Genomic DNA, 17,799 nt, shown 5'->3' on the forward strand with positions numbered 1-17,799 from the left:
AGTTAACATTTCATTTAGAAGGTGTGGGGGTATATCCATCACTACCAGAAGGTTATCATTAGTATCATCACACATTCCTGTGTTAGTAGTAGTTAACATTTCATTTAGAAGGTGGGGGGGGGTATATCCATCTCTACCAGAAGGTTATCATTAGTATCATCACACATTCCTGTGTTAGTAGTAGTTAACATTTCATTTAGAAGGTGTGTGGGGGGGAGTATATCCATCTCTATCAGAAGGTTATCATTAGTATCATCACACATTCCTGTGTTAGTAGTAGTTAACATTTCATTTAGAAGGTGGGGGGGGGGGGGGGGGAGAGTATATCCATCTCTATCAGAAGGTTATCATTAGTATCATCACACATTCCTGTGTTAGTAGTAGTTAACATTTCATTTAGAAGGTGGGGGGAGTATATCCATCTCTATCAGAAGGTTATCATTAGTATCATCACACATTCCTGTGTTAGTAGTAGTTAACATTTCATTTAGAAGGTGGGGGGGGAAAGTATATCCATCTCTACCAGAAGGTTATCATTAGTATCATCACACATTCCTGTGTTAGTAGTAGTTAACATTTCATTTAGAAGGTGGGGGGGGAAAGTATATCCATCTCTACCAGAAGGTTATCATTAGTATCATCACACATTCCTGTGTTAGTAGTAGTTAACATTTCATTTAGAAGGTGGGGGGGGGGGGGAGGAGTATATCCATCTCTACCAGAAGGTTATCATTAGTATCATCACACATTCCTGTGTTAGTAGTAGTTAACATTTCATTTAGAAGGTGGGGGGGTATATCCATCACTACCAGAAGGTTATCATTAGTATCATCACACATTCCTGTGTTAGTAGTAGTTAACATTTAATTTAGAAGGTGGGGGGGGGAGTATATCCATCTCTACCAGAAGGTTATCATTAGTATCATCACACATTCCTGTGTTAGTAGTAGTTAACATTTCATTTAGAAGGTGGGGGGGGGAGTATATCCATCTCTACCAGAAGGTTATCATTAGTATCATCACACATTCCTGTGTTAGTAGTAGTTAACATTTCATTTAGAAGGTGGGGGGGGGGTATATCCATCTCTACCAGAAGGTTATCATTAGTATCATCACACATTCCTGTGTTAGTAGTAGTTAACATTTCATTTAGAAGGTGGGGGGGGGGTATATCCATCTCTACCAGAAGGTTATCATTAGTATCATCACACATTCCTGTGTTAGTAGTAGTTAACATTTCATTTAGAAGGTGTGTGGGGGGGGGGGGGGGGCGAGTATATCCATCTCTACCAGAAGGTTATCATTAGCATCATTGCACATCATCATCACACATTCCTGTGCCGTTTCCGAAATGTTTCAGAAAGTTGTAGGAAAATACAAACCACTGATGCATTTTGGTCATGAGGTATTGATTAACTTGGTCAAATTATAACATGTTCCAGTTCAATACATTTAGTTGATGTCCTACTAAGATCAATACATTTAGTTGATGTCCTACTAAGTCCAATACATTTAGTTGATGTCCTACTAAGATCAATACATTTAGTTGACTTCCTACTAAGTCCAATACATTTAGTTGATTTCCTACTAAGTTCAATACATTTAGTTGATTTCCTACTAAGTTCAATACATTTAGTTGACTTCCTACTAAGTCCAATACATTTAGTTGATGTCCTACTAAGATCAATACATTTAGTTGACTTCCTACTAAGTCCAATACATTTAGTTGATGTCCTACTAAGTTCAATACATTTAGTTGATTTCCTACTAAGTTCAATACATTTAGTTGATGTCCTACTAAGTTCAATACATTTAGTTGATTTCCTACTAAGTTCAATACATTTAGTTGATTCCCTACTAAGTTCAATACATTTAGTTGATTTCCTACTAAGTTCAATACATTTAGTTGATTTCCTACTAAGTCCAATACATTTAGTTGATTTCCTACTAAGTTCAATACATTTAGTTGATTTCCTACTGAGTTCAATACATTTAGTTGATTTCCTACTAAGTCCAATACATTTAGTTGATTTCCTACTAAGTCCAATACATTTAGTTGATTTCCTACTAAGTTCAATACATTTAGTTGATTTCCTACTAAGTCCAATACATTTAGTTGATTTCCTACTAAGTTCAATACATTTAGTTGATTTCCTACTAAGTTCAATTCATTTTTGAATATTGTTGAATTGCGTTTTAATGTCTGGGTTGTGTGGTTCCGTTCTGTGTTCTCCACAACAGACCTTCTAGGACCCTGCTGATAGAGACGTGATGATGTGTTGCTCTCTACACAGAACAGCGTGACCTGACCATGCTACTTCCCAATGACCTTGTCCAAGAGCAGTTGAACCTCATTATTATCACCTATATGTATTCTCACTAATCAACACGAGGCTGAAACAAAACAGTGAACGTGTGCCGGTGATAAAACTGCTCGATGGGGACAGATGTTTTCCTCCGGGTCACAATGCAGGAGGACGACTGCTCGTTTCAGCCTCCAAAAACGGCCTCGGAAAACAGTCCATCTTTCAAACGTTGGAGGGCCTCCCGGGTCCCCCCTGTCATGCAGTGATATCCTGACTGGCTGAGGCGGTTAGAGAGAGAGAGAGAGAGAGAGAGACAGGCTGCAGGTGCTTCCTGTGGGGCTGAGGGAAGAGCTAGAGCATTATGGGGGAGAGGGGAAAGAACTCAGGCTTCCTCTGGCCTGTGGATTGAAGCGGGTGAGCCACAGAACACTCAGCCTGGCACCATTGTGCTCAACCCCCCCCACACCCCGGGACACTGGTTGTGCACGACAACGAGACAAACCAACCGCTCCGTCACTGACATCCAGAACCAGGGAATAACTAATAGAATGTAAATGTAGACTTGTGGAGCGCCCTGCACTGACTGACCCAGATATAGCCTTGGCTCCGAACTGCTCGCCAACTGTGATTTGTGAAAAAGGACCGTTGTGACAGAGCATGACGCCACTAGCAACAGTCTGTCCAAGTTATCGACAAACTAAATGGGTTTTTATAAATTAGGCTCCAGAATCCTGCATCGATGTCCTGATCTTGTCCTGATCGATGTCCACAAACATGTGACTCGCTCCACTAGGAAATGGTCCCTGAAGAACTGACTTCCAGTGACATGCAGTGAACAAGCTTTATTTTGTGTCACAGAATTCCCTCAAATTAAAAATACTTTATCCACGTCAGATCTGTCGTTATTGGCTTCACTTAAAAATAAATAAAAGTTGTGTTTGGTGCAAACGTCAAAGTACAGGTAGAAGCCATATATAAAACATCCAATGGATCCCAACGCTCTCACAAAGATGATCTGAGAGATTGTTCGCTCTGGACACCAAGCTGAGCCAAATCCACGACACGCTGGAGAAACGCCGGAGAAGACGATAAATCGCTAAACGGTGAATAAGCTGTTGGAGGGGAAGACGCTAGAAAACCCACAGCAGAACATGAGAATCATTTTAATTGGATCATGGAATCGAAGCTGGTAGAAATCACCAACTTATTGGTCAAGAGAAGCTTGGTCCTTCCCCCTCGGGTGAACATCATCGCATCGGACCAATGACAAATGGAAACGGGTTTATGAGAACACGGCTTTGAGGAAAAACTAATTATTCTTTGTCTCGCAGGAGAGATGGGAACACTGCAGTACCAGGGACAGAGGATCAGCATCTACCCCGATACGAGTGCAGAGCTACGGGAACACAAACTACCTGCAATGAGGTGAGAGGGGTACTGTTCAAAACCAACCTGTAGGTACGGAGTGGTTCACCCAGGAACGCTGCTGATCACCTAACAACAAGACCCGCCCCTTCAACAACACGGCCCGCCCCTTCAACAACGCCACTTCAACAACAAGACCCGCCCCTTCAACAACACAACCCGCCCCTTCAAAAACAAGACCCGCCCCTTCAACAACAAGACCCGCCCCGCCCCTTCAACACCACAACCTGCCCCTTCAACAACACGACCCGCCCCTTCAACACAACCCGCCCCTTCAACAACAAGACCCGCCCCTTCAACAACACAACCCGCCCCTTCAACAACAAGACCCGCCCCTTCAACAACAAGACCCGCCCCTTCAACAACACGGCCCTCCCCTTCAACAACACGGCCCTCCCCTTCAACAACACGGCCCTCCCCTTCAACAACATTGACCCGCCCCTTCAACACGGCCCGCCCCTTCAACAATACGGCCCACCCCTTCAACAACACGGCCCGCCCCTTCACGGAAGCCTCTGAAACTACGGACTTTTACGAGAGGCAACGCTGGATTCAACTCCCCCGACCACGGTCCCGTAGGCCGCACAGGATTTCTGATCCGGTGGGTATGGGACCACGAACATGCTTTCTGATCCTGTGGGCATGGGACCACGAACATGCTTTCTGATCCTGTGGGCATGGGACCACGAACATGCTTTCTGATCCTGTGGGCACGGGACCACGAACATGCTTTCTGATCCTGTGGGCACGGGACCACGAACATGCTTTCTGATCCTGTGGGCATGGGACCACGAACATGCTTTCTGATCCTGTGGGCATGGGACCACGAACATGCTTTCTGATCCTGTGGGTATGGGACCACGAACATGCTTTCTGATCCTGTGGGCACGGGACCACGAACATGCTTTCAAAATGTGATTAACTCTCAGATGTGATAGAGCATGGCTGCTTTCCTGACTGACTATTTATATTCAACCTCTGTCTGTCTGTCTGTCTGTCTGTCTGTCTGTCTGTCTGTCTGTCTGTCTGTGGCCGGGTGTTTCACTAACCCGTCTGTCTGTCTGTCTGTCCGTCCGTCTGTCGCTGGGTGTTTCACTAACCCGTCTGTCTGTCTGTCTGTCCGTCTGTCTGTCGCCGGGTGTTTAATTTACTTAGTTTAGATTTGTTTTATCATTTAGACCTGCCCATAGGGTAACCCACCAAATAGAATATCCCATAGGGTAACCCACCAAATAGAATATCCCATAGGGTAACCCACCAAATAGAATATCCCATAGGGTAACCCACCAATAGAATATCCCAGAGGGGAACCCACCAATAGAATATCCCATAGGGTAACCCACCAATAGAATATCCCATAGGGTAACCCACCAATAGAATATCCCAGAGGGGAACCCACCAATAGAATATCCCATAGGGTAACCCACCAATAGAATATCCCAGAGGGGAACCCACCAATAGAATATCCCATAGGGTAACCCACCAATAGAATATCCCATAGGGTAACCCACCAATAGAATATCCCAGAGGGGAACCCACCAATAGAATATCCCAGAGGGTAACCCACCAATAAAATATCCCAGAGGGGAACCCACCAATAGAATATCCCAGAGGGGAACCCACCAATAGAATATCACAGAGGGGAACCCACCAATAGAATATCCCAGAGGGGAACCCACCAATAGAATATCCCATAGGGTAACCCACCAATAGAATATCCCATAGGGTAACCCACCAATAGAATATCCCAGAGGGGAACCCACCAATAGAATATCCCAGAGGGGAACCCACCAATAGAATATCCCAGAGGGGAACCCACCAATAGAATATCCCAGAGGGGAACTGAAGAGTAATGACAAAATCATGAGAAGTTGAATGGTTTATACTCTGTCCCTGTCAAACAGCGACTGGACACACAGTATTAGGTTTATTCTGCTATTTCAGCCACATCCGTTGCTGACAGGTGTATAAAATCAAGCACACCGCCATGCAATCTCCTTAGACAAACATTTACAGTAGAATGGCCTTACCGAAGAGCTCAGTGACTTGTAACGTGACACCGTCATAGGATGCTTCTACATCTGCATTGCTTGCTGTTTGCGGTTTTAGGCTGGGTTTCTGTACAGCACTTTGTGACATCGGCTGATGTTAAAAGGGCTTTATAAATAAATTGGATTGATTGATTGGATTGCTACCTGTCCAACAAGTCAGTTTATCAAATTTCTGAGACGCCCCGGTCAACTAAGTGCCGTTATTGTGAAGCGGAAATGTCTAGGAGCAACGTCTCAGTCTCAAAATGGTAGGCCACACAAGCTCACAGAATGGGACCGCGGAGTGCGTAAAAATCGCCTGTCCTCTGTTGCAACGCTCACTACCGAGTTCCCAACTGCTTCTGGAAGCAACATCAGCACAACAACTGTTTGTCAGGAGCTTCATGAAATGGGTTTCCATGGCCATCGCTCATCCATTTATTTACATGGACATATTCCTATTCATTCCTTTACACTTGTGTGTATAAGGTAGTTGTTGTGAAATTGTCTGATTACTTGTTAGACATTACTGCACGGTCGGAACTAGAAGCACAAGCATTTCGCTACACTCGCATTAACATCTGCTAACCATGTGTATGTGACCAATAAGATTTGATGGCCGAGCAGCCGCACACAAGCCTAACATCACCATGCGCAATGCCAAGCTTCGGGTGCCACCATTGGACTCTGGAGCAGAGGAAACGCATTCTCTGGAGTGATGAATCCCATTTCACCCTCTGGCAGTCCGACAGACAAATCTGGGTTTGGCAGATGCCAGAAAAACGCTAACTGCCCCAATGCATAGTGCCAACTGTAAAGTTTGGTGGAGGAGGAATAATGGTCTGGGGCTGTGTATCATGGTTCAGGCTAGTTCCAGTGAAGGGAAATCTTAATGCGACAGCATACAATGCCCTTATCGAGGTCCATACAGAAATGGTTTGTCAAAATAGACTTTTGACTGGCATGCACAGAGCCCTGACCTCAACCCCATCAAACAACTTTGGGATGAATTGGAACTGCCTGCGAGCCAGGCCTAAATCACCTAACATCACTGCCCGACCTCCCTAATGTATTAAGTATATTCTGACTATTCAGCAGTATATTAAAGATACAAGATCAACCTCATTAAAACCATCTCTACTTAACAAAACAAATGTTCAATCTCAATATTAGAATCGAAGTCACCAATTGCGACCCATTTTAAAATACCTTGGCATTTACATTTTACCCATCTAGATCTAAACATTAACTTCATCAGGTCGCATTTCGTTACTCAAAATGAATGTGTTGCCTAGACAAAATTAAAAATAATAATAATAATAATAGTTAGCATGCTTCCTTTGCCCAGGCCACTAGGGTACTGGGAAAAGATTCAAAAGTTCAGTCTCAAATTTGATATGGAAATGTCCCAGAATGAAGATGACTGCATGTTCTATGCTTTGTGTCTAGTGCTCCGCCTACTTAAGAAATGGTTTGTTCAAGTTAATCGTCTTCCTGGTTGGAAAGAGAGAAAAACAGGATTCATCCGATGGATTCGGGATTCATCCGATGGCATTGAGGAGTACACCACATCATTCACCGTGAGCATCAATGACGTCGTCCCCACAGTGACCGTACGTACATATCCCAACCAGAAGTCATGGATTATGGGAAACATCCGCACTGAGCTAAAGGCTAGTGTCCCGCGTTCAAGGAGCGGGACACTAATCTGGACGCTTATGAGAAATCCCGCTACGACCTCCGAAGAGCCATCAAATAGGCAAAGCATTAAAACAGGACTAAGATCAAATAATACTACGCCGGCTCTGATACTCGTCGGATGCTGCAGGGCTTGCAAACTATCACGGATTACAAAGGGAAACCCAGCCGCAAGATGCTCAGTGACACGAAAATACCAGACGAGCTAAATGCCTTCTATGCTCACTATGAGGCAAGCAACACTGAACCATGCGTGAGAGTACCAGCTGTTCTGGACGACTGAGCGATCACGGTCTCCATAGCCGAGGTTAGACCTTTAAACAGGTTGATATTCACAAGGCCACAGGGCCAAACAGATTACCAGGATGGGTACTCAGAGCATGCGCTGACCAGCTGGCAAGTGCTTTCACTGACCTTTTCAACCTCTCCCTGACCCAGTCTGTAATACCTACATGTTTCCAGCAGAAAACCATAGTCCCTGTGCCCCAGAATGCCAAGGTAACTTGTCTAAATGGCTATCGCCCAGTAGCACTCACATCTGTAGCCATGAAATGTTTTGAAAGGCTGGTCATGGCAGATATCAACACCATCATTCCAGACACCCTAGACCCACTCCAATTCGCATGCCGCCCCAACAGATCCACAGACTATGGAATCTTTATTGCACCACAATGCCCTCTCCCATATAGACAAGAGGAACACCTATGTGAGAATGCTGTTCATTGACTATAGCTCAACACCATAGTAATGAGCTTGGAGGGCACTAAGCTAAGAACCCTGTGACTGAACACCTCCCTCTGCAACTGGATCCTGGACATCCTGACGGGCTGCCCCCAGGTGGTGAGGGAAGGTAACAACACATCCGCCACACTGACCCTGAACATGGAGGCCCCTCAGGGGTACTCCGTTCACTCAGGACTGCATGGCCAGGCACGACTCCAACACCATCATTAAGTTTACGGACGACACAACGGTGGTAGGCCTGATCACCGACAATGAGACAGTCTATAGGGAGGAAGTCAGAGACCTGGCAGTGTGGTGCCAGGACAACAACCTCTCCCTCAACTTCAGCAAGACAAAGCAGCTGATCGTGGACTACCGGAAACGGAGGGCCGAGCCACGCCCCCGTTCACATCAACGGGGCAGTAGTGGAGCGGATCGAGGGCTTGGTCCATGGTGTCCACGTTACTAAGGATCTCTCATTGTCCACAAACACAGTCTCGAAGACGGAACGAGAACGCCTCTTCCCTCCCAGGAGGTAGAAAATATTTGGCGTGGGCCCTCAGATCCTCAAAACGTTTTACAGCTACACCATTGAGAGCATGTGGACTGGCTGCATCACCGCTAGGTAGAGCAACTGGCATCCGACTGCATAGGGTAGTGCGTACGGCCCAGTACATAACTGGGGACAAGCTCCCTGCCATCCAGGACCTCTATACCAGGCGGTGTCAGAGGAAAGCCCTAAAACTTGGCATCTCTCTGCTACCGCATGGCAAGGGTTACCAATGCACCAAGTCTAGAATCAACAGGACGGTGAACAGCTTGTTCCCAAGCCATAAGGCCGCTAACTAGTTTGTTTAATAGTTAACCGGACAATCTGCATGGACCCTTTTGACTCATCACATACGCTGCTGCAACTGTTAATGATCTATCCTGTTGCATATTCACTTATCTACTTCAATTACCTGTAGCCCTGCACATGGACTTGGTACTGCTACCCGGACTATAGCCATGTTATTACCTGTACCCCTGCACATTGACTTGGTACTGCTACCATGTCTATAGCCATGTTATTACCTGTACCCCTGCACATGGACTTGGTACTGCTACCCTGTCTATAGCCATGTTATTACCCCAGACCCCTGCACATGGACTCAGTACTGCTACCCTGACTATAGCCATGTTATTACCTGTACCCCTGCACATTGACTAAGTACTGCTACCCTGACTATAGCCATGTTAATACCTGTACCCCTGCACATGGACTCAGTACTGCTACCCTGACTATAGCCATGTTATTACCTGTACCCCTGCACATGGACTTGGTACCGCTACCCTGACTATAGCCATGTTATTACCCCAGACCCCTGCACATGGACTCAGTACTGCTACCCTGACTATAGCCATGTTATTACCTGTACCCCTGCACATGGACTTGGTACTGCTACCCTGACTATAGCCATGTTATTACCCCAGACCCCTGCACATGGACTCAGTACTGCTACCCTGTCTATAGCCATGTTATTACCCCAGACCCCTGCACATGGACTCAGTACTGCTACCCTATCTATAGCCATGTTATTACCCCAGACCCCTGCACATGGACTTGGTACTGCTACCCTGTCTATAGCCATGTTATTACCCCAGACCCCTGCAGACCCCCGTGGCCTCCAATTGCTCTTAAATACAAGTAAAACTAAATGCATGCTCTTCAACCGATCGCTACCTGTACCAACCCGCCTGTCCAACATCACTACTCTGGACGGCTCTGACTTAGAATACGTGGACAACTACAAATACCTAGGTGTCTGGTTAGACTGTAAACTCTCCTTCCAGACCCATATCAAACATCTCCAATCCAAAGTTAAATCTAGAATTGGCTTCCTATTTCGCAACAAAGCATCCTTCACTCATGCTGCCAAACATACCCTTGTAAAACTGACCATCCTACCAATCCTCGACTTTGGCGATGTCATTTACAAAATAGCCTCCAATACCCTACTCAACAAATTGGATGCAGTCTATCACAGTGCAATCCGTTTTGTCACCAAAGCCCCATATACTACCCACCATTGCGACCTGTACGCTCTCGTTGGCTGGCCCTCGCTTCATACTCGTCGCCAAACCCACTGGCTCCATGTCATCTACAAGACCCTGCTAGGTAAAGTCCCCCCTTATCTCAGCTCGCTGGTCACCATTGCATCTCCCACCTGTAGCACACGCGCCAGCAGGTATATCTCTCTAGTCACCCCCAAAACCAATTCTTTCTTTGGCCGCCTCTCCTTCCAGTTCTCTGCTGCCAATGACTGGAACGAACTACAAAAATCTCTGAAACTGGAAACACTTATCTCCCTCACTAGCTTTAAGCACCAACTGTCAGAGCAGCTCACAGATTACTGCACCTGTACATAGCCCACCTATAATTTAGCCCAAACAACTACCTCTTTCCCTACTGTATTTAATTTATTTATTTATTTTGCTCCTTTGCACCCCCATTATTTTTATTTCTACTTTGCACATTCTCCCATTGCAAATCTACCATTCCAGTGTTTTACTTGCTATATTGTATCTACTTTGCCACCATGGCCTTTTTGCCTTTACCTCCCTTATCTCACCTCATTTGCTCACATCGTATATAGACTTGTTTATACTGTATTATTGACTGTATGTTTGTTTTACTCCATGTGTAACTCTGTGTCGTTGTATGTGTCGAACTGCTTTGCTTTATCTTGGCCAGGTCGCAATTGTAAATGAGAACTTGTTCTCAACTTGCCTACCTGGTTAAATAAAGGTGAAATAAAAACAATTCCCCAAACCCCTGCACATGGACTCAGTACTGCTACCCTGACTATAGCCATGTTATTACCCCAGACCCCTGCACATGGACTCAGTACTGCTACCCTGACTATAGCCATGTTATTACCCCAGACCCCTGCACATGGACTCAGTACTGCTACCCTGACTATAGCCATGTTATTACCCCAGACCCCTGCACATGGACTCAGTACTGCTACCCTGACTATAGCCATGTTATTACCCCAGACCCCTGCACATTGACTTGGTACTGCTACCCTGACTATAGCCATGTTATTACCCCAGACCCCTGCACATGGACTCAGTACTGCTACCCTGACTATAGCCATGTTATTACCCCAGACCCCTGCACATTGACTTGGTACTGCTACCCTGACTATAGCCATGTTATTACCCCAGACCCCTGCACATGGACTCAGTACTGCTACCCTGACTATAGCCATGTTATTACCCCAGACCCCTGCACATGGACTCAGTACTGCTACCCTGTCTATAGCCATGTTATTACCCCAGACCCCTGCACATGGACTCAGTACTGCTACCCTGTCTATAGCCATGTTATTACCCCAGACCCCTGCACATGGACTCAGTACTGCTACCCTGACTATAGCCATGTTATTACCCCAGACCCCTGCACATGGACTTGGTACTGCTACCCTGACTATAGCCATGTTATTACCCCAGACCCCTGCACATGGACTCAGTACTGCTACCCTGTCTATAGCCATGTTATTACCCCAGACCCCTGCACATGGACTTGGTACTGCTACCCTGTCTATAGCCATGTTATTACCTGTAGCCCTGCACATGGACTTGGTACAGCTACCCTGACTATAGACATGTTATTACCCCAGACCCCTGCACATGGACTCAGTACTGCTACCCTGACTATAGCCATGTTATTACCCCAGACCCCTGCACATGGACTCAGTACTGCTACCCTGACTATAGCCATGTTATTACCCCAGACCCCTGCACATTGACTTGGTACTGCTACCCTGACTATAGCCATGTTATTACCCCAGACCCCTGCACATGGACTCAGTACTGCTACCCTGACTATAGCCATGTTATCATTGACTCAGTACTGCTACCCTGTCTATAGCCATGTTATCATTGACTCAGTATTGCTATCCTGTCTATAGCATGTTATCATTGACTCAGTACTGCTACCCTGTCTATAGCATGTTATCATTGACTCAGTACTGCTACCCTGTCTATAGCATGTTATCATTGACTAAGTACTGCTACCCTGTCTATAGCCATGTTATCATTGACTCAGTACTGCTACCCTGTCTATAGCATGTTATCATTGACTCAGTACTGCTACCCTGACTATAGCCATGTTATTACCTGTACCCCTGCACATTGACTTGGTACTGCTACCCTGACTATAGCCATGTTAATACCTGTACCCCTGCACATGGACTCAGTACTGCTACCCTATCTATAGCCATGTTATTACCCCAGACCCCTGCACATGGACACAGTACTGCTACCCTATCTATAGCCATGTTATTACCACAGACCCCTGCACATGGACTTGGTACTGCTACCCTGACTATAGCGATATTATCATTGACTCAGTACTACTACCCTGTCTATAGCCAAGTTATCATTTCTCATTTTGTATTTATTATGACTTTTATTATAAAACATTCCTATTATTTCTCTCTGGTCTCTCTCTCTGCATTGTTGGGAAGGGCCAGTCAGTCAGCATTTTACTGCAGGTCTACTACACCTGTTGTTTACCAAGCATGTGACACAATCTGATGGTGCTAATGGAGCCATTAAAATGCAAAGGCCTGTAATCGTCCTCTACACACACGGGTCGGCCCTAGACAGCCTACGCAAATTACAAACCCGCCAGAACAACCCAAAATAATACAATGAAGTTTGTCTCGGGCTCTAAAATGTGTTTATTGTGATCAAGTTCGATCCCCATGATCGACTGCGCCAGAACAACCCAAAATAATACAATGACGTTTGTCTCGGGCTCTAAAATGTGTTTATTGTGATCAAGTTCGATCCCCATGATCGACTATTTTAAAGTTGGCTACAAATAGACATTTAAACAGTGATCCATTCTGACTGCTACATATCTATTTAAATAGTGATCCATTCTAACTGCTACACATCTATTTAAATAGTGATCCATTCTGACTACTACACATCTATTTAAATAGTGATCCATTCTAACTGCTACACATCTATTTAAATAGTGATCCATTCTAACTGCTACATATCTATTTAAATAGTGATCCATTCTAACTGCTACATATCTATTTAAATAGTGATCCATTCTAACTGCTACACATCTATTTAAATAGTGATCCATTCTAACTACTACACATCTATTTAAATAGTGATCCATTCTAACTGCTACACATCTATTTAAATAGTGATCCATTCTGACAGTTGCCTTCACACAGGACCACGTGCTGACACAGTCCAGCCCCCACCCACCTTGCCAGCACCACAGTCCAGCCCCCACCCACCCTGCCAGCACCACAGACCAGCCCCCACCCACCCTGCCAGCACCACAGTCCAGCCCCCACCCTGCCTACACCACAGTCCAGCCCCCACCCACCCTTCCTGCACCACAGTCCAGCCCCCACCCACCCTGCCTGCAGCACAGTCCAGCCCCCACCCACCCTGCCAGCACCACAGTCCAGCCACCACCCACCCTGCCTGCACCACAGTCCAGCCCCCAGCCCTCTAGCCAGGGTCACAGTCCAGCCCCCAGCCCTCCAGCCAGCTTCACAGTCCAGCCCCCACCCATCCTGCCTGCGCCAGCCAGCCCCCAAGCGCCACAGTCCAGCCCATAAGCACCACAGTTCCCTATATAGTGCACTACTTTAAACCAGAGCCCTATTCCATACATAGTGCACTACTTTAGACCAGAGCCCTATTCCCTACATAGTGCACTACTTTAGACCAGAGCCCTATTCCCTACATAGTGCACTACTTTAGACCAGAGCCCTATTCCCTACATAGTGCACTACTTTAGACCAGAGCCCTATGGGTCCTAGTGCACTGCATAGGGGGACATTTGGAAAGCAGATCAGGATGGGCTGAGGAAGTCTGATAACCAAAGGACGACTGACCGATTCAAACAGACGACAGGCAGGATGGACAAAACAATGAGCCTTGATGTTGTCGGCACTGGACACAACACACACACTTCAATAAGAGGAAGACTGAAGGTTAACTTCCTAACGATATGAACACACCTGGTTTGCCCTTTGAACTGAAAAATCATTAACACACTTTCAGGCACTACTGCAATGTTTCCCGTTTTAATGTCACATGAACAAGTACAGTGAAATGATTGTCTGGCAAACTCAATGTATTGCACAGTGTAGGTCTACAGCTGGAATGCTAAGCTCCCAATGCTATGATGAACCCAGTCTAAATGATGTATTTATGACTGGTGTTATCAGTGAACTGACACGCAACTAGGAAGTAGCCTAACCTCTATACCTCAGAGACAATACAATATCCAGGCTGAAACTGGCTGAACAAGGAAACATACCTGTCATAGTTTTGACAGAAGCAGCAATGACAGAGTAGATAGATTAGTGGCCCCAGGCCATAACAGGCCTGTTAGGCCATAGCAGGTCAAGCCCTTGATCATGGGTCTCAGTTCCATTACATGACATAAGAGTTTTCTGTACAGGGGAGTTTTGTAAAGAGCCCCGACTCTCAGTCTGAACGTATCACTTGCAGTACGGTTTTGGAAGCATAAGGACCATCCATATCTGCAAGAAATAATAATCAGTTAAAAAAAGGTCAAATTCATAAACACCTTTTTAGGATTAGTGTTCCCACACAGTCATATCTCCATGTTAGAGCGCGTGCTTACAGAAAACAGATGCAAGACAGAGTCGACTACCTGTGCTAATTAGCTATCTGCTTCACTGAAGACACGGACCTCACAAATGTGTCATCACTGACAAATACTGTAGTCTGTAACGGTGTTAAAACCAGTTTGTGAAATTATTTTGATGTGATATGAAAGTAGAGGAATTTATGTTTCTAGAACAATACCACAATTTGAGAATCAATTCAATTTAGATGGGAGTATTTGGCTGATTTGGCTTTCCAGAACCAATTATCCCTTAAAACAGAACATCTCAGGCCCTTGGACTATATGGAGTAAAGTTAGGCTACTTTAGTCCATTATTGGTCTATAACAGGCCACACCATCACTTCCCCCTCTGGCTGGCTGGTGTGCTGCTGGCAGGCTTTATTTCAGTTCTGGAGGGGATGGGGCTGGAGTGGTGTCATTCATTCAAATCCACCCCATGCTACAATACACTGTATTTGGCCCCAACTGTTTTTGATGTGGAGTATCTAGTTAGTCATGGTTAACTTGTAACTAACTATATTAAGATCATTTACTACTGAATAGACAGCTTAGCCGATGACTTGATTGCAAGCTAACGTTGGCTAGCTACATAGCTAATGATAAATATTGCTATGGATGAAACGTTAGCTAGCTACTTATCTAAGGATACATATAACTATGCTGTAACGTTAACTAGCTAGCTACTTAGTTAATGATACATATTGCTATGGATGAAACGTTAGCTAGCTAGCTACTTACCTAAGGATAAATATAACTATGCTGTAACGTTAACTAGCTAGCTACTTAGTTAATGATACATATTGCTATGGATGTAACGTTAGCTAGCTACTTGATGATACATTTAGCTACGGCTGTAAGGTTAGTTATGTGATTAATACGTGCCCCAGTTTGTTTGCTAGCTACTTACCAAGCTAACTATACAGCAACGTTTTAAGATCACATCGATATAAACAAGACCCAGTATCATCAAATTAAGCTAGTTAGTGGCCTGCTAATGCAACTAGCTAGCTAACCTGCTAATGCAACTAGCTAGCTAACCTGCTAATGCAACTAGCTAGCTAACCTGCTAATGCAACTAGCTAGCTAACCTGCTAATGCAACTAGCTAGCTAACCTGCTAATGCAACTAGCTAGCTAGCCTGCTAATGCAACTAGCTAGCTAACCTGCTAATGCAACTAGCTAGCTAACCTGCTAATGCAACTAGCTAGCTAACCTGCTAATGCAACTAGCTAGCTAACCTGCTAATGCAACTAGCTAGCTAACATGCTAATGCAACTAGCTAGCTAACCTGCTAATGCAACTAGCTAACCCTCCTAATGCAACTAGCTAACCCTCCTAATACAACTAGCTAACCCTGCTAATACAACTAGCTAACCTGCTAGCTGGCCAACTAGCTAGATACCCTGCTAATACAATTAATACAAGCTAACCTGCTAATACAACTAGCTAACCTGCTTGCTTGCCAACTAGCTAGCCAACAACCTTGGGCATAACGAGCCACACCCATCTATTGCTATGTAGAGTTGTGACATGTCACCCTACCTGACATTACAACCATCATATAAAACGTTACAACACATGACATATGAATACGATGTTTTGACGTGTAAACACCGGGTTTGTCTAAAGCTAGCTCACCCTGCTCACTAGCATAGCAACTAAACCCTGGTCACTGTAGCATAGCAACAACGGGCTGTAAGATATGTAACGTTGAGCTGGCTTGGGATTTGGATGCTAACAAACAAAAGGTATTTCAGTGTACTGTTCTACTTGGACCACCAACGATAAGATAATAAAATACATTTTCTTTAAAATACACATTTTCATACCGAAGTGTCGGACCGACACAAGCGGTGTCGGTGCTCTCAATTTCTTGCAAAATCCGTTCGTGCTCCGTTATACACTCCACGGATTCATTGTCCGCCATGTTGCTGGTAATCATCACAGTGTCGAGCGGTGACGGTGACACTGCGGGGAAACGGGTCAGTACCGGACTCGGTCGGTAAGGGGCGTAACGTTACCGGTGTGTGATGTCTTAGTGACAGCCGTAGGCAGATGTTTACCCTGCTAATAACCTACACATCAGTGTCAAATCTGATTTATTCATCTATACAGTTAACTGGCCTTAGATCAGTAGAGGAAGGGATCTATGAATTAATAGTCCCTACTTATAAATGGATATTAATAGTAACAGAATAAACATCATCACCAAATAGTATTCTGTCCATGCTACATTTCCTTTAAAACTTCACTTCCATTGTTCTTCCAAAGTACCGTAGCTATTTGTACAGATAATTGTTTCCTGGTGAGAATAAAAATAATTGATTGTAATCACAATTAGCTATTATGAATAGATGAAAATGTCTCACATTTGACTAATGAATCTGTTCTACAATAGTTTGAACCTTGTTTTTCTTTATTCATATTTGGATTAAATTGAAAGTACCTTAATGTGGTTCCCAGGGGCAAGTCCACGGATTCAAGTTCAGCAAAAACATTTCCAAAGCCCTTCTCATCATCTCTACTACCGTCATCTTCAGGAATATCTGGTAAAGGTTTCTCCACTCTATCGCTGGACATTTCACAATTTCTAGCTTTGTGGAGAGAGTGGTGGGAGATTTGTGCAGTAGGATATAGCTGTGGAGAGTTCCTGGTCACACACCTACTGGGGGTCAATCAGGCTGTCAGCAGAAGAAAAGCAGGGGAAACCGTCAACCTTGTGATCCGAGGAACTTTGAATCCAACAAAAGAGTTAATTGCTTTTTTTTGTTAAATAGTGCCACGTATAACCCCATTCAACATAGAACGTTTACAAGACGTATGTAAGGAGTTCATTTCTGGATAAATTGATTTTCCGTGCGGGTTTGAACAACACTCCTTCATAAATACATTTGATATATTTAGGTGAACTTGTTACATTTTAGGCTACGTGTCA

At 44.8% G+C, this 17,799-nt stretch overlaps 1 protein-coding gene across 7 annotated transcripts in view; it reads right to left on the reverse strand.

The window, feature by feature from the left end:
* Nucleotides 1–17,521, reverse strand: part of LOC110511642 (exocyst complex component 6) — a 127,747-nt gene extending 110,226 nt beyond the window's left edge. For 2 of the 7 annotated variants that reach the window (XM_036972094.1, XM_036972092.1), the window contains exon 1: nucleotides 17,311–17,519. In XM_036972094.1, coding sequence (XP_036827989.1) covers nucleotides 17,311–17,444 — 134 coding nt within the window. In that variant the 5' untranslated portion in view covers nucleotides 17,445–17,519. Of the gene's footprint in view, nucleotides 1–16,693; nucleotides 16,855–17,310 lie in introns of those variants that run through there. The other 5 variants (XM_036972091.1, XM_036972090.1, XM_036972095.1 and 2 more) reach the window with 5 other exon arrangements.
* Between the last annotated feature and the right edge of the window lie 278 nt (nucleotides 17,522–17,799).

The sequence above is a fragment of the Oncorhynchus mykiss genome, unplaced genomic scaffold (assembly GCF_013265735.2).
Source record: "Oncorhynchus mykiss isolate Arlee unplaced genomic scaffold, USDA_OmykA_1.1 un_scaffold_119, whole genome shotgun sequence".
In the NCBI taxonomy this organism is placed as follows: domain Eukaryota; kingdom Metazoa; phylum Chordata; class Actinopteri; order Salmoniformes; family Salmonidae; genus Oncorhynchus; species Oncorhynchus mykiss.